Source organism: Prionailurus bengalensis, chromosome C1 (assembly GCF_016509475.1).
Source record: "Prionailurus bengalensis isolate Pbe53 chromosome C1, Fcat_Pben_1.1_paternal_pri, whole genome shotgun sequence".
NCBI lineage: Eukaryota > Metazoa > Chordata > Mammalia > Carnivora > Felidae > Prionailurus > Prionailurus bengalensis.
Window position 1 is genome coordinate 124,923,124 of NC_057345.1, and position 25,989 is coordinate 124,949,112.

The following is a 25,989-nucleotide window of genomic DNA, read 5'->3' on the forward strand; positions in this document are numbered from 1 at the left end:
GGGAGAAGGACCAGGTGGGAAAGACCTAGCCACCTCCTGTGCCAGGAGACTAAGAAAGGGGCAAGGGAGAAATGCCCTGTAGCTGGAGGACTTGGAGGAAACAGCTAACTAAAGACCAAGTTCAAAGCCCTTAGCTTTGAAATATTCTGCCATGGAGTACCCTTTAGTGAATATGTGTCTCCATATGCTTTGTGGGGTTGGGTTTTGGAAAAATTAAGTAACAGGATTCTGTTTCACATGAGGTTGACTCTGAAAGGAAAAGAAAGAGGGACTGAAGCTGAATCATGTAGGAACTAAGCCCCAGAAAGGACCACAACAGGGAACAATCGTGGGGTGGGGCTGGGAACACTTGACTCTCCTCAGGTCAGGGAATAATGTGCTTGGACAATATGAACTCAATTCTCAAATTCAGGGGCTCCTCAGATATGTTTTAGGTAGCTTTTGAATATTATTGTAATATTAATCATGAACATAATATTGGAATTTAAGTCTATGAATCTTCTCCTTTTGCACACTTTCCTGGGAACTGTGTGGGGAGTAGGAATTAAGAAAGGCTGATTTCCATCAGCCTATGGAACATCCCTCTCTACTTCCTCTAACACCAGGAGCCAAGAGATTAGGGTACACAAAGGTGAGTGTTTCAAAAATACACTGATGGAAAATATTTTTTGTTTTCCTAAAATCTTGTTATATAACATCAAATTTTGCCAAAGTAAGTTTGAAGCATTATGGTTAATTCCCCTGCCATCTTCCAGAGGAACACTTTGTTAAAGTGTACACATCTGGGTGGGGGGACTATGCCCAGCTCTGAGTGCATTCAATTTTCCTACAATAACTGCTAACTTAAGCAAAAGATCCTATACAGAAAGCACATGTAATAGATGTTTAAACATTAAATTAAGTAAAATATTAAATTCATATGTAAATTGTATGACACATATATATGGTTTGTATGTGTATTTTATATGCACACACATATATATATTAATTTAAAAATATAAATATATATAATGAATATCTATTTTTATTTTCCATTCAAATAGATGGTGGTGAGCATTGTGGGCAAGGATAGAGTTCAGTTAATATTGAGCAAAAAATTTTAGGAAACGAGCAGTGACACTGTGACCAGAAGAAACTAATTTAGAAAATAAAATATTTTTGTGGATTAAAATTGTGCGGATTAATCACACTTAGAGATATAAGCAATTGCATCCAACTAATGGACGCAAGACTTGTTGCCTGAAGTATAAAAATCTCCGTGAAAGAAAAAAAAAATACTGTTTCTCTCTTACTCAGCGAGGGTTTAAGAAACATTTGCTGCCAAAGATATTTTTAAAATACCTCTTAGCTTGATTAAATAAAATGTCCTTCACAAAGTTGTCTCAGTGACAATTAGATGAACTAAGAGCAACTGTCACTATAGTTAGGAATAAAACTAACAATTTAAGCACATGGTTCTGGGGAAATAAGAAACTGTAGTATCAACTCATTTCTACTATTACATCCAGGTAATTCAAACTCTAAACGAAGCTATGATTTTCTCAAAAGTCTCAGAGAGCAACCTCAGTCTCCCTTGAGAAGGTTTTCCCACCTTCCTCAGTGACTGTCTGAGAAATGACACAAGTATGAGAAGCTTTGGGAAAATAAGGTTGATTCCTGGCTGTTTGCCCCAGGGGAGCTGCCAGAAGCTCCCTAAACTGACTTCTCTTCTGCCCCATGTTTGGTATCAATTGCTTAACTTGTCAATCCTTAGTCACTCATTTGTGGAGTAGCTCAATTTTTTCATTCATAGTTCTTGTGTTAATCATTATAACCAGGTAAATAAGGACAAAAGTGATTTAGCAGAAGTCAGGAGCCTTGCAGTAGGTGGATGGAGGAGACCACGTGCCAGGCACCGCTGTGCAGACATTAACTCTGCATCAATGCCCTATAAGGTGGGTTACTGTTATGATCCCCATTTTTGCAGTTGAGTAAACAGAGGCACCGAGAGCCTAGTGAACTTACCAAAGATTTCAAAACTAGAAAGTAGTAGAGTTGGGATTCAAAAACAAAAAACAAAACAAAACAAAAAACCACATGGGAATCTGGCTCCAAAGTCCATAATCTTAACTCTTTTGCTTTACCTTTGCTGAGGAAATTAGTGTGGAAAGGGCATGCTCACTATAGACAACATGGTAGATTGGAGGCAGAATTCCAGTAACCAAGCATAGGAAATAAGACCTCTCTGGGGTCTTGTTTCTTCACATTAATTTTCAGGCTTCTGCAGACCCTACTGTTGAACTATATTTTGTAGATGTTAGCTGAAGGATCCTTGCACCTAGTTAAGATGAGATGCACTCACCATAGGCTGGTTTAAAAGTAATTCTGTTCCTATTCTATGCTAAATCAACTCATAGAAAAAGGCATGTTCACTGAGTCTTTCAGCATGTGAGATATCAGTCAAGAATAACTGGAATGTGGGGTCCCTGAGTGGCTCAGTTAGTTAAGCATTCAAGTTTGTCTCAGGTCATGGTCTCATGGTTCATGGGTTCAAGACCTTTGTTGGGCTCTGTGCTGACAGCTCAGAGCCTGGAACCTGTTTCAGATTCTGTGTCTCCCTCTCTCTCTGCTCCTTTCCCATTCATGCTCTGTCTCTGTCTCTCAAAAATGAATAAACGTTAAAAAAAATAAAAAAAAGAATAACTGGAATGTTCTTTGAAGACCTCTATAAATGTTCAGGATTTAGCACTTGCAGGGATGTCAAAGGCCACTAAATAAAAGACCAGTGGTTCCAAAGCGCTCTGGAGGCTCCAAATCCTCCTTAAAGTACCCTTAGCAGCCTTACCTCTACATGTATGTTTTCTATGCTAAATTTCCACATAGGTTGTTATTGTTTTTGTTTAAGACATGCTTCAGCTACTTAAAATTTTTTTTTCTTGCAATCATCTTTATATAGTAATGGATATTTTATTTATTCACTCACTCAAGTATTCATTATATTAGGCATTGGGAAAACAAAGTGAAATACCACACAGCACCTTCCCTTGAGTGCATGCCATTTTAGGAGTACTGATCCAGTTTGAGGGCTGAACTGAATTTGAAATGAATTATTGTCCTATGTACACTTTTTAAGGCATTCCAATCAGAGTCACTAGGGCAAGACTCTCAGTGCTACAAATTTTAACCGCTTACTCATCAATTGCAAATGATTCACAATGGGAGATCTTAGGATCCTATTTGTCTAGGAGAACCGAGAAAGGAAGACTTATTCTCACTCAAAACCAATGTTAATAAAAGAAGCAGAGCACTGTCATTTTTCCTCAAACATGAAAAAATTGTTTCATTTCTTACCTCTAGAGCTTTCAATCTTTCCAACAGCAGTTTGGTGTTTTCTTTCCCATCGTCGACACTGCTGCTTTCACTCCTCGAATCCTCATCCACCACCATGTGAAGACCTTCCAAAGCTTCCTTGTGTTTTCTCTCTTCCTCTGACAGTTTTTCCTGAAGTGAGAAAGAATTATTGCTTACGGTAATCTTCCCTGAAAAATAAACAAGAGTCTAAGGCATAAAAGTTTGGAACCTCTCTATTGCTTTTGCATTCTTTTGGGGCTGAGGTAGAGAAGATTTTGTTAAACAAATTCTCAGTGGTGCTTATATTAGTAAAACACAACAGAGAAATTAATGAATCCTGGCAGGATAAAGCCATTGGGTCACTACCTCTGAATGCACAAGTCCTCTACCCTGTTGGAGTTGACCCAGCCAACAAAAACCTTAGGATGGGATCATGCGGTTAATCCGTTTTTAGCTGCACCATGGAATTCAGCTGTACTCTAAACTGGGAAAAAAGAATAAATCAACCCTTATACCTTGATTTGTGAAGAGCTTAGCTCCAAAACATAAGATCATTAAAGTCACTGGACATGCAACTATTTAATTATTCTAAGGGAAAATAAAATATTATGAAATATTGAAATGATAGTGATTTCAGATTTCTAAGCTGAAACCAATTAGTTCCTTTGGCTTGATGACACAGCTCTTAAGGACCCTTTAGTTCCTTTTCTAACACTTCAGGATTTGTCGTATAGCCTTGAGGCAGACATAAAATGTTGTTATCTTGTCTTTCCTCCCTGTTGGAAGCTCCTCACTCAACCTTATCGCTGGCAGCTTTGGGAAGTTGAGAAGTGTTAATTTGAGCCTTATGATTGCCTCTTGTTTTCAAGGGAAAAAGAAATGTCAAGAGAATATCATATGAAAAGAAAAATCTCATCCATTCTATACATATATTAATACCCATGTGCTCCGGAACCAGGTGACATCATTCCATCACACTATTTAATTCTAACAGCACACTGCAGAAGTCCTTGTCTTAATGCAACTGGTTGTCAACCATGTGGGCTAAATTGCAACATCAGAGGTGAGAGACTTCTTTACATTTAGCACTAATAAAATCACTTACAAATAAGAAGCACAAAAGCTAGAATTCTTAACCTCTAGGTCCCTGTACAATCTACTTACAGGGGGAAAATTCAGGTTTCAAACTGTTCCCAAACTGTTCACAAAAGTGCTTTGGAGGCTCCAAAAATGTTTGATTTAACTTATTTTTGAAAATAAATTATAAAGTATGTAAAATATGTCTTAATGTATAAGTACATATATATAGATATACATGTATTTGTATATAGGTGTATACATATACCTGGAGACCACATGGTAACTTGACTCATGCTACTCTTTTATACAGATTTCAAGATATAATTTCTTCTGTCATCTCTCTGTAGAAATGCACAATTGGTTAGGAAGGTGAGAGCTCTTTATGAAATCAGGCCTCGGCATGTTTAACCACATACAACAGGCAGACATGTTCACTTCTATAGCACATATATTTCAGCCCAGATAAATGTCAGGCAAGTTTAAGGTGGACATCCTCAGGGCAGGGCAAAAATCCAGGTTACGACAGCATTTTTATAGCTTTGATTCTTTAAGGTCTGGTCACTTGTCACACTTTCATTTCCATGATAAGGAACATAAAGTATATACAGTTACCAATTGAAATGAAGAGGTCCTTTTATTTCTCTTTTAAGATTTGAGACTGTAATTACAGTCTCAACACTAAACTGGGGTTGTAAAGCAAGCCATGTTTTAAAAAATGCCATCTACATCTATTTCTCTGTGTGAATCATGGTTTGCTCGTTCCTCCAATTCCACATGTTTTTTCTCCCCCTTCCTCCCTTTATGTCTTATAATAATTAGGATTCTACACCTAATTAAAACAAACAAGAGCTACTGGTGTGGAGAATGAGAAACCAAAAGACTTGGTTATATGACAACCGGATTCCAGATCTACCATTTACCTGCTTGGCAAATAATCTTGGGAAAACTCCTTAAATTTCAATAGCTCTTGGTTTCTATGTCTTCTAAATACCTAAATGAGGTTAATGCCAAAAAATAGAGCATACACACATATTTAGTCAATTCTCATTATTCCTGATAATTCTGTTCCATAAAGTTTCCACGAACTTATTAAAATTCTGTTCCATAAAGTTGCCATGAACACTGAATTAGCAAATACTGCTTCTAGGGAAAATACAGGGTATTTTCCTACAGGGTAGGCAACATTGTCAGCACTAATCAATACATAGTCTTTTTTTAAATTTTTTTTAACGTTTATTTATTTTTGAGACAGAGAGAGACAGAACATGAACGGGGGAGGGACAGAGAGAGAGGGAGACACAGAATCGGAAGCAGGCTCCAGGCTCCGAGCCATCAGCCCAGAGCCCGACGCGGGACTGGAACTCACGGACCGCGAGATCGTGACCTGAGCCAAAGTCGGACGCTTAACCGACTGAGCCACTTGATTTATGAGTGTTTCTATTTAAAGATACCTTATTTAATATGTATTGTTAATTCATTTACATTGAACTAGCAGCCTACAGTTCTACAATGCATACCTGAACAAAGTTATCTAACACCTGTTTTCTCCATAAGGCACATCACAGCCTTCTTACACTTAGGAACACTAAGTAGCATTTCAGTCCTATGTTTGGAGGCCATTTTGAACAGCAAAATCACTAATAAAAAGCATAAAATATGAAAAGTGTGGTACTAAATAGAACACCAAAGGACATTTATTTACAGTAGGAGATCAAAAACAAGCAGGCAGAGTGGTGCCTTGTTTGACCTCAGCCGGGAATGTGTGTGTTAGGTGACTCAGAGTTTTCACTGTTCTGTGAAATTTACCATCAAAGCACTGCACATATTGACTGCAACCAAATTTTAGGGAGTAGGTGAATTCAGAAATACAAAATCCAGACATAATGAGGATTGACTGTAGACACACACACACACACACACACACAAAGTGTCTAGGCACAGTGCCTAAATATTATTATATGAAACAACTGGAAACGATTCAAGATGATATAGATTATATGTGAGTGCTTAGATTACATAAAATGCACGAGTGATTTTACACAGTTTGAAGAAAGGGCGATCAATGAGGACTGTGGGATGTAATTTCATGGTAATGTAACATGACTTATGCTTTGATACAGTGATACAACTTGAATAGTTAAAGAGACAAACAGTGGGATTTTTTGGTTGAAGAGAAAACTGAAACAAAGGCCCCCAGGAAGGAATTAAGTTTTGTCCCTACTGGTTTATGATAAAACCAGTTAGATTATATTAACACACAAAAATATAGAGAGAGTAGGTGAGTACAGGATTGTAGAGTAAAAAGAAAGGATTCTGGGAAATGAGTAATAAAAATTCAGACACCATTCATTAATTTGTTCATCCTATAAATGTTTATTGAGTGTGAACTATTGGCCATTTGCTGTTCTAGGTGCTGGACATATGGCAGACACGACAAAGTTCCTACATTTCATGAATTTATATTCTATTGATGGGAAACATTCCTAACGCCAAATCAAATCAAGAAGTTATATAATTGTAGCTAGTGGTAAATGCTATGAAGAAAATAAAACAGTATGATGTATGGTCAGCGGTGTGTCTAAAGAAAATTTTTAGATATGGTGATATCAATGTAAGGTGTATCAGCATAAGAGGAGGTGGCCATGTGAGCTGAGACCAAATGATGAGGAGGAAGCAGTCAAGCAATGGTCTGGGATAAAAGCATTCCAAACAAGTTAGAGCAAGGCCAGTGTCCAGAAGCAAGGCTAAGCTTTCCTTGCTGACCAGCTAGGAAGGAGTCCATGACTGTAAGAGCAAGAATAGTAGGAAATGTCATCAGAGAAATAGTTAGAACATGGGAGGTCTTGCAGAGCATGAAAGGAGTTTGGATTTTATTCCAACTGCAATAGAGAACTAGAGGCTAATCAGGGAAGTGAAAGATTCTGGTTTACATTTTAGAAACCTCATCCTGACTGCCACAATGGGCTACGAAAGGAAGGAGCTAGGAGACTGGCAGGGGCACCTTTATATAGGAAGAAATAAAAACTAGGAACACTGTGAACTTTTTAAACAAAAAATTCCCAAAAACAGTTCTCATACTAGATGGAAGGTCAGAAGCCCTGGATTCAAAGCCCAGCTTTTACATGTTTGCACCTTACTGGGAAAATCATCCAACTTTATTAGTTCTCAGTTTTCGCCCAGATGTGAAATGAAGTGGTTGGACTAACTGCTCCTTCCATGGCTAAAGTTCTAGCAATTCAATTGCACAACACAATTTTCAGGAAGGAAATGTCAATATGCTCAATGGTGGCAGAGATGATAGAAGAACAGAAAAAGAGCCTCTACATTTTGTAATAAGAAGGTTATTAGTGGGGACCTGAGAGCTAAAGTGTGATGATGGTACCCACATTGTCAGTGGTTAAGCAAAAAGTGAAAAAAAGAGATAATAGAGGCAATTTTCGTAGATGCTTATCTGAAAGTCTGGCAGGGATGGGAAGGAAATACAAAAAATTGTAGCCAAAGGGCATCACAGAGATAAGAGGAAACCTTTCTCAAGATACAGAAAACTGAGCTGTTTGAGGAAATAAAGAGAAGAGGGACAGCACAGGTGGGAATGGTGAAGAGGAGACCTCCCAAGCAGAGGGGGCAGAGGATGAAGGACGCTGATGGAAAAGTCAAGGTTTTTCAAATGTAGCCCCCTAAAAAATATCACTTTGAAGCTTAATTCTTGAGTTAGTGTTTCTATATCACTGGTTAATGTCTAGCTTAAGTTCTTAAAGAATGAAGATCTCAGAAACCAGGCAACACAAGGATGAGAGTGACCAGGGAAGAGATGGGAGCCACTAAAGGGCATAACACAAAGCAGCTACAGCTGAAACCACAGAATACTCAGAAAAATGGGGCCAAACACAGGCTCAGAATCATTCCACCCCAGAGGTGAGGGAGTTAGAGTTTTTAGGCACCAACCACATAAGAATCAATGGTTGTGGCTACCTGCTGGAATATCAGTTTCCTGGTATTTCCAGCCTGCCATAGGCAGTGAAACTATGCATACTTCTCACATAGAAGTACCCCCTGGCACAAACACTGATAGCTGGAAGTCAAAGGAGTACTCTAGATGATTCTGGAGCATGGGCAGGGCACTGCCAATGTCAATTACAGGCAAAGAGGAAACTTGCAACTGTTGTGATATGGCACTGTCTAAGAAAGAAAGCCATATCTGTCCACTGCTTAGACCAGTCACCATCCTAAAAGCACACTTTGCTGTGTTCTGTACTGTAAATGCCCTGAAACCAATCCAGAAGGTAGGATGATCTTTCCTGTCCTTTCCTTCACTTTTGTGTCCTGACCACTTACTGGTGTGAGAATGTTAGAGTATAATGTAACAACCAGAAAGAGGGAAGATAGAAAGGACATATACTACATAAGTAGGTGAGCAAGAGAAAAATAAGCAAAGAAAAAGTGGTGGAAGAGAGAAAAATCTGAGAGAGCTGGAAACACAGCTATACCGTACTTGACAGGTCACTACTGTCCATTTCAGAAAAGCTAGCTACTGAATTTATATTAGATGCATAAAAGCATGACAATATATTTTTTAAATCAAGTATATGTATTCTATCCACATGTAAATAACTCATTTCAACCAGATTTTAGTTTCTTTTCTAAATAATCATCTGTGATACACATGGCAAGAGAGAAGACAAAAACATCTGGTTGTAAATGAAATATATTCTCTTGAAACTCCACGTAGAAATAAATAAATAAATAAATAAAAATAAGCCAAGTCTACTCCTGAGGATGTCAAACTGTGAACAGAATAAGTTGATTCCAGAGGTGACCTGTTTTCATGTTTTAGTTCTTTATGGACTTTAATCAGCAGTGAATTCTATAAAAGTGAGACCACCACACAAACAACTTTCACTCCCCACATATTTCATATATGGTTGAGACCATAAGCTTGTTTGCCTCAACAAATACCAGCCAGTATGCAGGAAGCTAAAGATTTAGGAGCTCAGTTACTCTCCAAGGGTTTAAATCAAACTTTGCCTTGTCAGTACATAAAGCAATCCTTAGCACTGTAAGTTTCTCTAAGTGGTTACCAGGGTAATGATTCACCTTTGGGGGAGCCCTCATCTTTTGTTCTCAAGTGGTCAGCATCATCGGGCCTATGTAAAATAATATCAATCAACACAAAGCTCTGGGTCATATCGGTTCATCTCAGACAGATGACAGTCCAGGGAGCAGAGAGCATGCAGCGTAGCTCTTCAATGATGGCCAGCGACTGTTCACTCAAAAACACTGTGGAGGAAAATGATCATAATGCCCTTCCCCCAAAAGCATCTTTTACTCATCTTTGGGTCACCAGTTTCCCCCAGCCCAGCACACAGTGGGACCCAAGGAAAGTTTCATGTGGTCACCTTACTCAATAACTAATTAATCCATCCATCCAATAAATAATTACTGAGCAGCTCCTATGTGCCAGGCACTGTGGAAGATGTCTTGGGAAGAAAGGTGAATAAAAACACAGGTGGCCCCTGTTCTCGGGAGCGTAGAGTCTTGAGGAAGGAGACAGTTACTCAAAATGTCACAAGCAAATGTAAAATAGTACTGCTATACACATTGTGAGGAAGACTTTTCAGTTGCTCCAAGAACAAGTAACAAGGATGCAAAAGAAAGGCCAGAAAAGTGTGGGAGTTAGCCAGGAAATGACTATGAGTTGGGAAGAAGAGAGGTCAGTTTAAAAAGTCTGAAAGGAGGCCTGATGGGCTGATGGGACTATGCCACAAGTCGAGGAACTTTGCCTTTATCCTAAGGTCAGTGGGAAGCCATTGTTTTCCTCTGCACACCTGTGTATGTGCATGTCGAAGAGGTGACAGCGTAGATTGGTGTTCTCGACTAGCCCTGTGGTACACTGTGAAGGATGGATTGGAGGGAGGTTAGCATAGATGTGGGGAAAATAAGATACTACTGCAATCATCTAAGTAGGAGTTCACTGAACGATGATTAAAATGACAGTTTCACAAAATGAGACCTCATAGTTTGTAAATCATCTTGTAATTTTGGTTGTTTAGTAGGAAGCTCCTCCCACAATGACAAATAACTTACACTTCCTTGGGTCACTGTTGTTCATGTAGTGGGCCAACAGCAATTGGCATCAGAGTCAGGGTGGCAGTGACAAGGAAGAAGTGTTGTTTGTTTAAAACGCAGATACCTTGGCCAACTATGGCACTAGTCAGTCACAGTGTCTAGGAGTGGGGCCAGGAATCTTTAATTTTAGAGAACACCCCAGGTGATTCTAATCCATGCCTAAGGATCTCTGGATGAAATGCGTAAGCATAAAACATAAATCACTTCAGATAAGCTTTTATGGCTGCATATTTAATTCTTTATAAATTAATATGTAAAATGGACAGATAACTAATCATCCAAACCAATACCCACTGGAGACTAAAGGGGGATAGTGGCTATTCGTAGTAAATTAGGACAGTAGGTACAAGCCAGGCAAACTGGGACATAGTCACCCATAACTTGCTAAATCCTACTTCAGTAATAGATGTCAAATATTGACATATAATAGAAACCACTCTATATTAGTGTGACAAGATGCCCTTGGGAAATTCCTATTTGAGGTCTGACACTTCAGTGCCCACCATGTTATGATTCTTCCTTCTCACAGATGGCATTAATAGTTTATAACTATTAATTCTGCAGCAAGGAACACTAACCAAGAGATAGTTTCTACATGTGCAGTGTGAAAGAGATACAACTCCTTTGCTGGGAAAGCCTTCCTAATTTAAAAATAATGCTTGCTTTCCCCTTTCTTTGTATTGAAAACATAAGGAGAAATCTGTCCATTAGAGATTTACATGAGGTAGGAAAGAGGCAGCTGGTTGTCACAATGATAGTAAGAAAAGTGATGAAAGAAGTTTAAACCTTCTGGCCCCTTCCCCCTCTTGAGTCCCACTGGGAGCGTAGTTGCCTGGTTATGGTACAAAGGCTTGACTTCAAGATGGTGGCCCTGTTGTCTCCTACCCCATCCCTGGGGCGTGATGCTAGGTCAGTCCAGGACTGTAAGGACGAATGAAGCACCCCAAGTCAGGGCAGAGGTAAGAGGCACTGTGCATCACTATGTTGGCATTTTATTTGACAGGAGGAAAGGAGAGTCAACCTCATCCATTTCTTGAGGGCCAACAAGTTCCATGTCACTGTGATCTATTCTGATCCACGGTGGGAACAAAGGCCCTTTGTACCCAACTTCAGAATAAGTAGAAATAAGAAATCTACTTTATAGTCCTAGCTGTGCCACTAAACAGCTGTGTGATTTCAGTCAAGTCACATAATTTCTCTGTCCCTTGATTTCTTCATCTGTGAATAAAAAGCACAGAAATAGACTAATCCAAAGGTCTCTTTAAATTTATATGATTTTGGGGCGCCTGGGTGGCTCAGTCGGTTAAGTGGCCAACTTCGGCTCAGGTCATGATCTCGCGGTCCATGAGCTCGAGCCCCGCGTCGGGCTCTGTGCTGACAGCTCAGAGCCTGGAGCCTGTTAGATTCTGGGTCTCCCTCTCTCTGACCCTCCCCCGTTCATGCTCTGTCTCTCTCTGTCTCAAAAATAAATAAACATTAAAAAAAATTTTTTAAAAATTATATGATTTTGATCATCTGTAAAAACTCAGCTTGGGATGATAAGTATATAAAATACTGCTGAAAGTTTAGAGATTTTAATACAGAATTCTATTAATATTAGATCCAGAAGATACCTCGCCTCCTAAAATCTTTGTGCTTCTTTTCCAGCATGTATTTTTCTCTCTTTATCCTTTTTTTTCCCTTGAAAAACCCATTCCTCTTTTTGCTGTGTACTTCTCTTGGGCCCTAAGATACAAGTCACCTAATGTGGGGCGCCTGGGTGGCTAAGTTGGTTTAGCATCCGACTTCAGCTCAGGTCATGATCTCATGGTCCAAGGGTTTGAGCCCCACATTGGGCTCTGTGTGCAGACAGTTTAGAACCTGGAGCCTGCTTCAGATTCTGTGTCTCCCTTTCTCTCTCTGCTCCTCCCCTGCTCATCCTCTAGCTCTCTCTCTCAAAAATGAATAAACATTAAAAAAATTAAAATGTTAAAAAAAAAGAAGTCACCTAATGCAACCTTTGCATTTAGCACATTCCATTCCCTGCCTGTAAGAAACAAAAAAGGTCTGGTGAGCAAAAGTAAGAGAGTTTAGGGAAAGACACTTCTAACACTCACAGGAAATGATGCCCAACCAGAATCCTTTCTGAGGGCATTTGCTGATGGGAGGAATGACATCAAGCATCTACTGGTCACCAGGCTTTAGAAATTTTTTTAAAAAATTACTCATCTATCAATTTTTATTATTTTTTAACTCTGATGATTGGCATAAAGCCAACACACAGACACAGTGGGTGGATAGTAGTGATAGTTTTACTCGGTTCTAGCATATTACTTATTTTCTGATGGGGACTACCTTATCTCTTAGTCCTGCTCAAGAAAAAAAAAAAAAGAAAAAGAAAAAGGAAAAGGAAAAGAAAAAGGAAGGAAGGAAGGAAGGAAGGAAGGAAGGAAGGAAGGAAGGAAAGAAGGAAGGAAGGAACCCACCTCAAGTACCCATAGTTTTCTAACCTGTAGAGAGCAAAATGAAACCAGGGTGAATGTGAAGACACATTAAACTATCCAACCTTGGAAAGCTAGACAGTTGTAGAAGTTAGATTAGAGTTATTTCATTTTGAATATCCAACCATGTGTTAAATCCACTGACTAATTAATAGTAAAAATACTTTAGGACCGATCACATAAAGCAGAGACTTGGGAGATGTTAGCACAAAACGTCAAGTTCCTTTTAGGACATCAAAGGCACAATAAATAGCATCTAGTATTGGTATAACACCGCGGAGTTAAACCAAACAACCCCATAATACCATTTTCCATGCTCAGAGCAATGGGGACATAAGGCAGTCTAGACCCCCTTTACAGACAAGAAAACAAACTCTAATAGGTTATTAAGTGATTTGTTAACAGGAAGTCGGAGATCAAGAATTTAAAAGCAGTTCTGATTTGCAATGCCATGCTCTTTCCACAGACTCAAGTTCTTCTTCTAGACTTTCTCATGCACCCATAGATTCATCCTATGTGGTAATTTTATCTGAGAATCGGGATATTTATCTAACTATGAACCATGCTGCTAACAACATCTCTTCCAAGGCTCCTGGGCCATTCCTCTAGGGAGTGGGCGACTTTATCAGAGATGTCAGGTTTGGCCTTAGACTATCAGCAGAACAGGTTTAACAAACCACTACCACTTCCATAGTTAATGATGATTCAATTAGTTCAAAATATAAACACACACCATGATACAAGCTAAATGGAAATGTAGAGGCCAATCGTCTGGCCTACAGCCACCCCAGTGCACACTCGTGGCTTCAGCTTCTATGATTTATTTACTCATTTGTTTTCTGGTGGTGGGGAGGGTATACAGAATATATTGTCACTTTAGATAGCACTTCAGCAAATACTGTAACAACATTCCCAGGGACTGCTAGCAGCTTTTGTTCAGTACCAGCATACTAAATTTTAAAGGGGGAAAAATAGAGCCATATAAATCACAGGATTTTAAAAGAACATCCCAATTTGTTCACAGTTTAACATTACTACTGTCAGGCAAAACATATAAAACTCTTCTTTTTCATCCCCGGATTTGACTTACAAAGTGAACCAAGCACACAGTAAAATCCCCAAGATTAAATGTGTATGATGGATAAGAGAACAAAGTGTTTTCTTTATGTCTCTAATATGAACCCACGACCACTGGCATATCAATTCACATCTACTCCACATTATTCTTCACTCAAAACACTCCTCAATGTTGCAAACTATCTTCCATATTGAACAGTTCTGTGAAGTTACGTTAATAAATTTTCAGATGATGCTTTTATTGTCTGTTCCATCTATCAGCAACATTTATTTCCTCAAAAAAAAAAAAAGTTCAATTCTAAAGGCACTTTACATAAAGGAAAACTCTACTGTGGGAAAGGATGGTGTAAAAAACTGGGCCATAATTTTCATTAAAGGTATGGTCCAGATGGCTGGACATCTAAGAAGATTAACAACAGAAATTACATGTTTATAGGACCTGGATGGTTGTCTGAGTGTAACCTGTGCAGAAAGAAACCAACAGCAGTCAGACTGTCATGTAGATGAGGAATTTCAGTGGCTAATGGTTAAACTTAAACACTTGGAGCTCATTAACAATAACTCATAAATTAATGTCAAAATTTGCACCCAATCTTTCTCTTCCTCCTCTGCCCCCTCTTGCCCTGTTCCCATTTTGTGAAAGAATTCATAGGACAGGGGATCCAGAGAGGCTTGAGTGGGAGGCTGAGCTCATGAATTGAGCAATGGCCATCCCAAAATGAACTGATAATTAGGCATTAACTAGTTAGCAGTATGTGGGTTGCTATATTACTGATGTCTTTATATATGTCTTCAATAGCTATATGTCTGAGATTCCTGGAGAACATTTTAATTTAAAGTAAATTCAAACAATTTAAACTTTTCTCTCTGTCCCCATAAATACACATTGTTGTATGACCAATATGTCCAAATTTTTGTTTCAGAAAATATGGTCAACACTATATATATATTTTTTTCCAACGTTTTTTTGTTTTGTTTTGTTTTGTTTTGTTTTTATTTATTTTTGGGACAGAGAGAGACAGAGCATGAACGGGGGAGGGGCAGAGAGAGAGGGAGACACAGAATCGGAAACAGGCTCCAGGCTCCGAGCCATCAGCCCAGAGCCTGACGCGGGGCTCGAACTCACGGACCGCGAGATCGTGACCTGGCTGAAGTCGGACGCTTAACCGACTGCGCCACCCAGGCGCCCCTATATATATATATTTTGATCACTGATGGCAGAAATTAATTTATCTTCTGTGTCTGTTAAACTCAAGTGAATTGGGAGGCAATTTTGCTTCTGCTAAGAGAGAATTCTTTAAGTGCTCAAATATAATAAGAAGAGTAACAACAACAACAACAACAACAACAGCAGCAGCAGAGTGCCTGAGTGGCTCAGTTAAGTATCTGACTGTGGCTCAAGTCATGATCTCCTGGGTTCTGAGTTCAAGCCCTGTGTCAAGCTCTGTGCTGACAGCTCAGGGCCTGGGGCCTGCTTTGGATTCCATTCCTCTCTGCCCCTCGCTCTCTCTCTCTCTCTCTCAAAAATAAACAAACATTTAAAAAATTAAAAAAAAAATAACAATAGAACAACAACAAAATAGTTCATATGGAGAAGATACTTTATCATTCTAATTTCAGTAAACAGACACTGTATGTAGTTCAACTGCTCCCAATTATAATTCAAGACCTTCAGGGGCAGGAATAACATTTTACATATCACACCACATTACTATACCCTGCACAATACAGAATGCACTCAATGAATATCGAATATTGTCGAAAATGATGATGTTTAATGAGGATGATATTACCTTGTTTTACTTCTAATGATACTGTGTGTAATATTAATGCTGAATGACTTAAATATTCATAAGAACTTTCAACAGAAAACTATTTTTAAGCAAGTATTGTGCCATTAGAAACATAAAGCAATGGACTGATAGAATATTTGCATAGAAGATAAAAGCACCGTTAAATTGATTTCCACTCTTAGAAAATGAGATTTTGCAAGCTTCTCCTTTAACTGACATGCCCACCAAATGTATCTCATACAGGAACACGTCAACTTTTAAGCCATAAAGTTATCTATCCTAAAATATCCTGAGAATTTCTGGAGATCCATAGACCCACTCCTAGCAAGGCATTCCATTCTTCCCACCTTTTTTCTTCCCAGGGTTACCTAAAAGAAAAGCTCTAATGAGGTGCATTAGTTATACTTTTGAAAGTCAGAGATGGATTATATAGTTAATTCTCCTGAGGGCTTGTGTCAGATCAGACAGAAGCCTCACCTATTTGCACCTAAATGGAAATTAAGGATAAAGCAAGAATATCACATTTTTTTCTGGCACAATTTACATAATACCTGCTCTCTCTAGTCAGGCAAAGCTCATAGAATAAGACCCAACTGAAGATTTCACTGAAGAAATGTTGCCAGAAATACTGTCCTGGTGTGCTTTTTGACATTAAAACTATTATTTTTATCCCTAACCTCTGAAAGCAGCAGGAAGCTATCACTTGAGGTGCTTCTTTGTCATAGAGTGGGATGTACATTCTGACAAGCCACTTCGAGCCACAGTGGGAGTGGTGAAGCAAAGGGCTGTCTGGTGAAGATACCTATAACCCTGTCAGATGATTCATCTTGGTGAATGAGGGAAGGAAAAATTCAGATAAATTAGCAAGAAATGAGCATGATCCTAAAAGATAATCAGAAAAGTCATTATATAAATATATATTTAAATTTAAATATAAATAAATATATAAACATACATATGCATCACAAACTTGCATAGCCACTCTTCATGCAAAGTCACTGTGCATTTAAAGAATAACAAATTGGGCAAGTTGTGGCTCCCGAGACAAACGCCTCTCCTACAGGTCTTCCAACTTGCCCTGACAAATAGTCTTCTAGATCCCACCTCTGGTCATCTTAGTGCTCCCCTGTTGCCACAGGGAAGGAAAAAATATAAAACTAGCCACGGACCTGGTTTCTTGTTCCAGGTCTGCTGCTCCCGGGCAGTGTGGCCTTGTGAAAGCCCTTTGGTTATCTGTGACACCATTTTCTCACATGCAAAATGCAGTGGCTAGATACTGGAGGTAACTTTCCTCCTGAGCACCTTAGACTTGCTAACTATCCTGTTCATCTCCACACTATGACTCACCTTCCTGTGTCACACAACAACTGTTCTCTTAGAGAATATGGATAGCAGAGACTGGCCACCTTGTACACAGCCACATGACAATGAACAGCTGGCAAACACATCCTATGTTCTTGATTACACTAATAATGAGATTATCCAACCCCTTCCAAGCAGCCCTCGTCTCCAAGATACCAGAAAACCAGTTTATAGACTCTCCCCATCACCACAAACACTAACCCTGAAGCATTCTAACCATAACTCTGGCTACACAACACAGTAAGCATGCCAGTTTCACAGTGTGACATGCCATGAAACTCAGATGATTTTGTGCACCCAGAACTATCCCAGATGCTGGTAAAAGTGTCAAGCAACTGTGCTTCAGGCCATTCTGGAAATTCAGTTCCAAATGAAAGGCTTTGAACTTGTTGGGATGAGAGAGGTTCCAGGAGTTCCTTGTGAGGATCAGCTCTGGGTTCTGGCTGTTTACATCCTCTCTGCCAAGTTTATACTGTCTTTCCAGGGCCTGCCTTTCATTATGCCAAGGACAAAGTCTTAGTTCGGTAACTCTCTAAAACTTGCTAATTGTTTGAACTTTACAAAAGGAAAATAGGCCTCAAGCTCAGTTAATAGGCAACACTAATTAGGGTGAATTTAGAATCATGTCTTGTTTTCTTTGTGTCCATGATTCCTTCCTATTTATGCAAGTGAAATGGTTTTCCATTTCCAGCAGGGTCTTCCTACCAGCAGGGATTTCCTTGACACTACTGTTTCCTCAGACCTCTGCACTAGGGCTCACTCCTTCCAGGCTGAGATCTCCAAGCTGGGCCTACACTATGCTCCGGTTATTTTCCCGAGTGGCTCATGGACCCAGCTGTCTCAGTGCCCTCATGTTCTCCCAACAATCCTGGCCTGCCTTCTACCCCTCTGCTGCCTCCCCAGCAAAGAGCTCACTATAAATCCACGGACTGAATATGACTGGGAATAAGGTCCCTAGGACCTCAAGAGGTTAAGTCAATCCTCAGTCATTACAGCTTGCATGGCTCAGTCGGGATCTGGACCCAGGCTGTTGGTCTCTTAAAGGCTTTAAGCTCACCCATAATCCTCTAGTGCCTCTCGTCAGGATACCCATAATCCATTGCTGAACCTCACTGGAATATCCAAAATCCTCTGCTGTACCTCACTGGAGTTCCCATAATCCTCAGCTGTCTCTCATAACAGTATCCACTGAAGCAAAGGATCTCTCCATTTATCTGAATTTTAGTTTCTTTCAAGGACCAACCCACCTTCCACATTCTGCAGAAGGTCAACATGCCTCCTAAGCAAAAGGGACCAGGCCAGCTACTCCGGAGGAAATGCTGGTGGCAGGATAATGAAAACAAGACCCTGGCTGCAGGATGCTTTAGCATGATGAGCAAGAAAAGAAAAACATATAGCTGAATCTAATGCCTAGTCGTGTAATGGTTCTCAACCCAGACTATGAATTAGAACTGACTTGGGGAGATTTAAAATTTTGGGTGCCCAGAACACACACCAGATCAATTAAATCAGAATCTCTGGGGTGGAACCAGGATATCACTAATGTTTAAAACTCTCTAGATGACTTCAAGGCATAGCCAAGTGTGAGAACCACTGGTGTAGAATGTAATTAATGCTACCCCTGCAAGACTATGGGACTTGGAATCAAGAGGCTAAGTTGACTGGAGCCTAATGCTGTATGACCTTTAGAAAGTCAAGTGCCTCTGTCAAACTCAGTTGCTTTAAAGTGAACATGAACTTATTGTATTTTCTATTTTGAGAGGTTAATGTGAGGATCAAATGAGATGGTGTTGTGAAAGTCTACACTGTAAAACAGAATATTAATTGTTACTGTGGCAATTTTCACTACTGTTTCTCTAATGGTGTTGTCTAGATGTTTGGGAAAAATAGGTAATAAGAATTCGTGGAGGGGTGCCTAGGTAGCTCAGTTTGGTTAAGTATCTGAGTCTTGATATCAACTCAAGTCGTGATCTCGTGGTCATGAGATTCAGCCCTGTGTTGGGCTCAGTACTGAGTATACAGTCTCCTTGGGATTCTCTCTCCCTCCCTCTCAACCCCCCCCCCCCCCACTTAGGTGCATTCACACGCACTCTCTCTCTCAAATAAATACATAAACATTTATATAAAAAAAGAATTAATGGAAAAGAAAAAATACAATAGTAGGGCTAGACAAGTTAAATATAGTGACCCAAGAGAAATACAACCTAATTCAGATCGTAGGAATACATTTACAAGTTATTTTGTAAATGAAATAAAAAGGTTGTAAGAGCATGCTTGCAATGAAATTGTTTTCAGACCATCACTTATAATTACCACAGAAGTTTACTTACTCAGACTAAGATGTAAGCTTGGCATTAGTGGGGAGAAATGGATTTAACTGTGTTAATTTATTTATTTCTATGAAAAATTTTTTAACATTTATTTATTATTGAGAAACAGAGACAGACAGAGCATGAGCATGGGGGGGTTGGGGGCAGAGAGACAGAGAGACACAGAATCCGAAGCAGGCTCCAGGCTCTGAGCTGTCAGCACAGAGCCCAAAGCGGGGCTCAAACCCACAAACCACAAGATCATGACCTGAGCCAAAGTCGGACGCTTAACCAACTAAGCCACCCAGGTGCCCCTGATTGTGCTAATTTATTAATTTAGTTCAAAAACAAAATTTATTGGGGGAGAATGACAAACCAACCAAATAGAAACATGCCTGGAAAAATGCATTTTGATCTGTTTACAAAACAATGCAATCATCATGAATGAGGATCTATCCTTGGCTATTCATTTAAACAGGTAAGGGAAGAATATAAGCCATTGTAAGACCCCAGTTCAATGAGCTTGCTCTAAATTTCCTTTCAACCTGTCAGTTTGCCACTTGGTACAGTCCACAAAGGACATGCAGCAAATGGTGCTGGGACAGCAGGCCACGACTTCAATAGTTCATTTTGATAGTATCAGCCTGAGGTCTGAGCCCTGAGAGTACTAGCGGGAGAGGGCCAAGAGGAACAATGCTTCCTCTCTCCTCTGTATGCATATGATGCCTGGCACACAGAGAAATGATGGCTGTAATTTGCAAGTTGCATTTGCTCCTTTTTTTCTTCACTTCTTTATCCCTATGCTACTTCGTAAGAACTCTCTTCCCTGGCACTCCTGGTCAAGAGGGAGTCTCACCCAGACTTAACCCAGAGGCTTATAAACTCCTAAATTCCTTTAGAAAAAGTGTTTTCCTTTCCCCTTCCACTCTAAACCCCACATCCTAAATTCCAGTGTTCTGAGACAAGCAGTAAGAACAAAGCCCACAGATTTAACCAGTTCACACTAACATGTGAATGATCTTCCCTTGAGTATTTTATATTCTGGAATCTTTATTTCTTACATGGGATGGTGCTTTAATGGATGGAATTTCAGAGAACCATATCTAAGGGAGAAAATGTTGGCAGATAGGGTCTGGGGATGACAGATGGTGTAGTAGGAGGAGATATTACCACAAAGGCCAGCCCTATCTGGGAACCTGACCTGGGTTCAGCACTCTTGAAATGTTGACATTTCTAAGCATTCCATCATTTTCTCCAATTCTGAACTTTTAGGTTCTCAATAGCCTCCATGGCGCTAGTCACTAAGGTAGACTAGAGTGGGGGCAGGGTAAGAGGACAATCTGCCTGTGTGAAGAGAAAGAATGGACGAGTAGACAGGGCTACAAGTGTCATAAGAATACTAGCGACTGTGTGTTGAATACGTAACATGTGCTGAACACGTTACCATGTGCTATCCCCAGTTGTTAGATGAACCGTCTGGGGAAGCACTTTAAAAACGACAGCCTTTCTAGTTAGCCTTATTAGGCCCATTATGGAGAAGAGAAATGGGAGACTCACGTTAAGTTGCCCAAGCTGACAAAACTGAGTGAGAAAAACGAGATCCGCTCCCAGGTCTATCTGACCCCGAAACTTTGTCTTTAATCCCCCTTCATATGTTCTCCAACCATAATCCTTTATATGCATAGTCTCTAGAAAGTGAGGAGCTGCTGAGAGTTCACAGCATCCTTTTTCATGATCCACAACTTTCCTTTCCTCAGACTGTTTCTTCCCATTATTAATCTGAATGAGCTCTTACACAGGAAAAGGAAGAAACACTGAGCACTGTTTGCATCTCTATTAGAATGAGGGGCCAACAGACTGACATGGGATGGAGGGGGCAATGCATGTTCATTGAACTTCTCCACTATCTCCACCCTTTGAGAGCCTGAGGACTTACCAAGCCCAGTGCACAGGAGGCAAATCCTCTGCCTTTGGGCACTGGCACAGCTGGCATAGGCCTTTAGCATCCTCAGCTTCAGTAACCTCTTGTTCCAGGCAATAGAAAAATAGGAGCAGGAGGGAAAGCAATCATTGAGTTGTCGTTGACCTTCTACGTTCCCCTCCACCTATAAATCAAATGTCCTTATGATGCTACTTCCTCCACTGCTCTTCACAGAGTTGGGCTGGCTAGAAAAGATCTCCAAGATCACAGAGTTGGCCCTTTAGCAATGCTAGTGACGTTAGAATCACCTGGAGACATTTTTAAACACACCAAAGCCAAGGCTCTTCTGCTGGAGAACAGGTTCTAGGTCAAGGCTCAGGCAGGTTGAGACCTAGAACACAGCCTAACCCCATGTCTTTCAGCTGAGTTCTGGGAAAGACACATTCTGGAAGTGGGCCAGAATTCTCAAGCCCAGAAATTGCTGTACAGAGAGCAAAGACAAGCTCCTGAGCCTGCAAGGACTGTGGTTCTGCTCCTCAGACATGTTGGACAGGCCAATTAACACCTGAATCCTGCAATGACTTCAATGCAGACAGCAGACTCCTAGCCAACCACTCTCCTCTCACCCCACACACCATGATTCCTCTTCATTGCATTGCAGTGCTTGGTGTGCAGATGAAATCAATAAGGACAATACAGCTGAAAGGTTACTGTACAGGAGCTCTCAGTAATGAGTGTGTGAGTGTGTGTGTGTGTGTGTGTGTGTGTGTGTGTGTTGTCCAGCAGATGCTTTCCACTTCTTTCTTAACTATTTCTTAATTCCAAAATTGTACATTTGCCCCCACAGACTATTTTATCTCCATTTTAAAAGGCATTTAGCCAAGTCCTAAAACAAAGAAAATTACAGTTTTATTCCTTCAGGTGAGTTAAGAAAATAGGATCAAAGCTCACGGACTGATATCATCGTGATTTTGCTCTGTTCAAATTCATTTATTTCTAAGAGGAAGAAAGAACTGATGTGCCTGGTTAATCATGTGAACTACCCAAAGTGTCTGCATGAGCTACACACTTACTAAAGGGCAACATCTTTTGGTTTCTACCTACAGAAACTTTTGACCTTAGACATGTACTGGGTATTCCAAAGTAAAGTGTGGCCCTTCTTGAGATGAGTTGAGGAGAGCAGCTCTCAAGTTCATTGGCAATAATCAGCTCACCTGTATGAAGAGAAGGTGCTTCTCCAGGGCACCATTTTATTCATAAGTTACATTTGTTTTAACAGAGAGACCATATTCTGCTTTGACTTGGTAAGAGTTCCGTTCAGGGTCAAAACATCTAACAGAGAAAGTGTTCATGTCTGAGCACAAAATTTAGACAGAAACGGAGAATGAGAAAGTCGAGTCAGAACCCATTAAACCAGGGAATTTAAATTCCCGAGAAGAACGGAGGTAGTTATTTAAACTCTGAGTGCTATTATTTAAAGTCTCTGTTCCTTTCAAAGTATTTAATATGACTTTGGCATTTCATAGGTGAATGCTCTCCTCAGTCAGATGTCACCATATGAGATTGTTTTGAAAACTTCTGGAATTCTGGAAAGTCTTCTGTAGAGTGCAAAATCAAAAATTCTTCTTATGGAATAATTTCAAAGAGAAAATGATTTTATGAAAGACAATGTTCTTAGCTGTCCTGAACCTCATCACACACTTTGGTTTTGAGAAATCCTGTCTCCTTTACCTAAATTTACTATCTGAATAGAAGATGTTGCTTAAAACAAAACAGAATAGGACAAAAAGAGGAAGGAAACCATTTCCTCGAGGAGCAGTTTCAGCCATTTAAGACTTAACACACAATAAAAATACTCCTTTTATTACCATTACTCACTTCAGCAGCTACTCAAAGTTCACAGCAATTCAAAGAAAAGGCCAAATTTCTTAAAGCGGAATCAAAGGCATTTGAGATTTCCTGAGATTACAGGTCACAGACATACATAAAAAAGCTCAATAAAAATATTTCATATTCCATTGTGTATTATAATTTTATAAATGCCTATGCAAAGACTTAGCCCTCTATCAACAGACACTCAATAGAATTTTAAATCATTTTTTTTTTCCAACTGGTATGCACTCACAGAAGGTACTCACTTTTGATCTGTTTTTGCATTTGTTTACCACATTCTATTTAGATTAAAAAAGAACAGGAAAAAAAAAAACACTTTTCTAAATCACTTGTATGAATTACAAACAAGCTCTTTAAAGAGTTCTAAAGAATTCAGCTCTCTTGGCTAATTAACTGCCAGAGCGCTTACTGAGATAAATACTGTGCATGAAAGAATCAGTATAGATGCATATGCATGCACTGGGCTGAGAATGGGGCTCTGAACCTCAACTCTTGTTTTCTCCTTTGCAAACTGTGGGAACAGGGGTGGTGGAATGGATGGATACTAAAGTACCTCACAGGTTCCCAACATACTGATGGACCAGAAGAGTCAAAATGACTCATCAAACTTGGGGAAAAAAATGACAAAACGAAAGAGATCATCCTAAAGAGGGGTCGGAGAGCTCAGTCTGTTATGATTCCTTCAGGTGATTCTGCGACTCAGCCAGGAAATGGAGCCAGGAAACTTGTAGCTTCTAAAAATCACAGGTATTTCAATTTTGCCTTGCATTTACATATATTCATGAAAAATGGTTTTATGTTAAAAGTTTGAAAATATCACACTTGAAATACACTAGGAATATTGCTATTGAAAAGAGCTTTCTTAGAAAGGTAACTTTTGTAATAGATTGTTTAATATAATTTTTCGAACTTCACTTTTCTTTCTAGTGCACTGAAATTCTTTTCACTGAATTTTTTTAATGTTTATTTTTTGAGAGAGAGAAATAGACACACAGCACAAATGGGGGAGGGGAAGAGAGGGAGGAAGACACAAAATTAGAAGTAGGCTCTAGGCTCCAGGCTCTGAGCTGTCAGCACAGAGCCCCACACAGTGCTTGAACCCACAGACTGCGAGATCGTGACCTGAGCGCAAGTGGGACGCCCAACCGACTAAGCCACCCACGTGCCCTGAGTACACTGAAATTTTTGAATTTGCTTCAGTCATTACAGGGAAAAGAGGTGAAGTTTAAAGTCAAAACTTTCCCACTCCTGATAAGAATTCTAATTTGTGAAATAAGTAACATCTCTGCTGGGCAGGTCTTGAGCTAAATCCTAGCCTATGTCAGGTGCTTTCTGTGTACATAAAAGGGTCTGGATATATTCTTGATGACTGACAGATTTTAGGATAACTAGAAAGGATCCCTTTCCCCAAGCCATCACCTGGTTCATCATATCTGAGAATACTTTGAAGGAACTGCTTAAGGAAAAGTCATTTTGATTTTCAATTAAATCACTTCAAATGGAAATGATTTGGGTAACACACTAGATTGCTTTAAACACAATCTACAGCATCAATGACTGAACATAAGCCATAGTTGGAAATAATGGAGCTGGACTCAGAAAACACACAGCTCAGGGGTGCCTAGTTGCTTGAGCGTCCGTCTGAGTCTTGATCTTGGCTCAGGTCCTGATCTCATGTTTCTTGAGATCGAGCCCTGTGTCAGGCTCCTGGCTGACAGTGCAGACCCTGCTTGGGATTCTCTCTCTCCTTCTCTCTCTGTCCCTCCTCTGCTTGCGTTCAAGCATGTGTGTGCTCTCTCCCTAACTAAATAAATAAACTTGAAAAAAAAGAAAAGAAAAGAAGAGAAAAGGAAAGGAAAGGAAAGGAAAGGAAAGAAAAGAAAAGAAAAGAAAAGAAAAGAAAAGAAAAGAAAAGAAAAGAAAAGAAAAGAAAAGACAAGACAAGACAAGACAAGACAAGACAAGACAAGACACAGTTCAGGGGTCTCCACGGAGATGGGACAGAGTAAAGGGGTAAAGAGAGGGAGACTCAGACACTGATGCAATGTGCTCTCTGCTAGGACAATGACTTAGGCACCTTTTGGAAACAACTCTACATTCCATTGTTATGGTGATCTACTCACTGCTAAAAGGGTACAAAAGAGCTCAGGCAACCTAACAAGGGTAATGTGTAACTTTTGGTAATATGTAATTTAACCTCTCTGTGCCTCCGTTTCATCTTCTGTAAAATAAGGAAGATGATAGTACCTACTTCAAAGCGTTCTTGTGAAAATCCAGTGTGTTCATCCTTGTAAAATGATTAGAGTACGACCATCCATAGTAGGTGCTCAGCAAGTGTTGGCCAGCAGTAGGTCAGAGTGCATACCGTCGCTAGAGGCACTTGGTGCCCATACTCTGTGTAGACCAAGCCATGCAGGACTGCAAAGAAGTGTCAAAATCCCAGAGTTCTAAGAGCAAGAAGAAACCCTAGAAATCCTCTTTCTGTTTTGAGGATTGGCTTTAGACTAGCATATTTTATGTAGTCCATGTATAAAAAAATAAGCCACTATTTAAGACTAAAAAACCCATAAAAACTTGAACTTCGATCTTCCTTTGAAACATAAGGCCACCTGCCTACA

The 25,989-nt window shown here is 39.8% G+C and overlaps 1 protein-coding gene across 2 annotated transcripts in view; it reads right to left on the bottom strand.

Annotated features, from left to right (window-relative positions):
• The window catches only part of NCKAP5 (NCK associated protein 5), an 890,605-nt gene that overhangs the window by 286,731 nt on the left and 577,885 nt on the right, over positions 1-25,989 (bottom strand). For both annotated transcript variants that reach the window (XM_043576610.1, XM_043576611.1), the window contains exon 7: positions 3,331-3,480. In XM_043576610.1, coding sequence (XP_043432545.1) covers positions 3,331-3,480 — 150 coding nt within the window. The remainder of the gene's footprint in view (positions 1-3,330; positions 3,481-25,989) is intronic.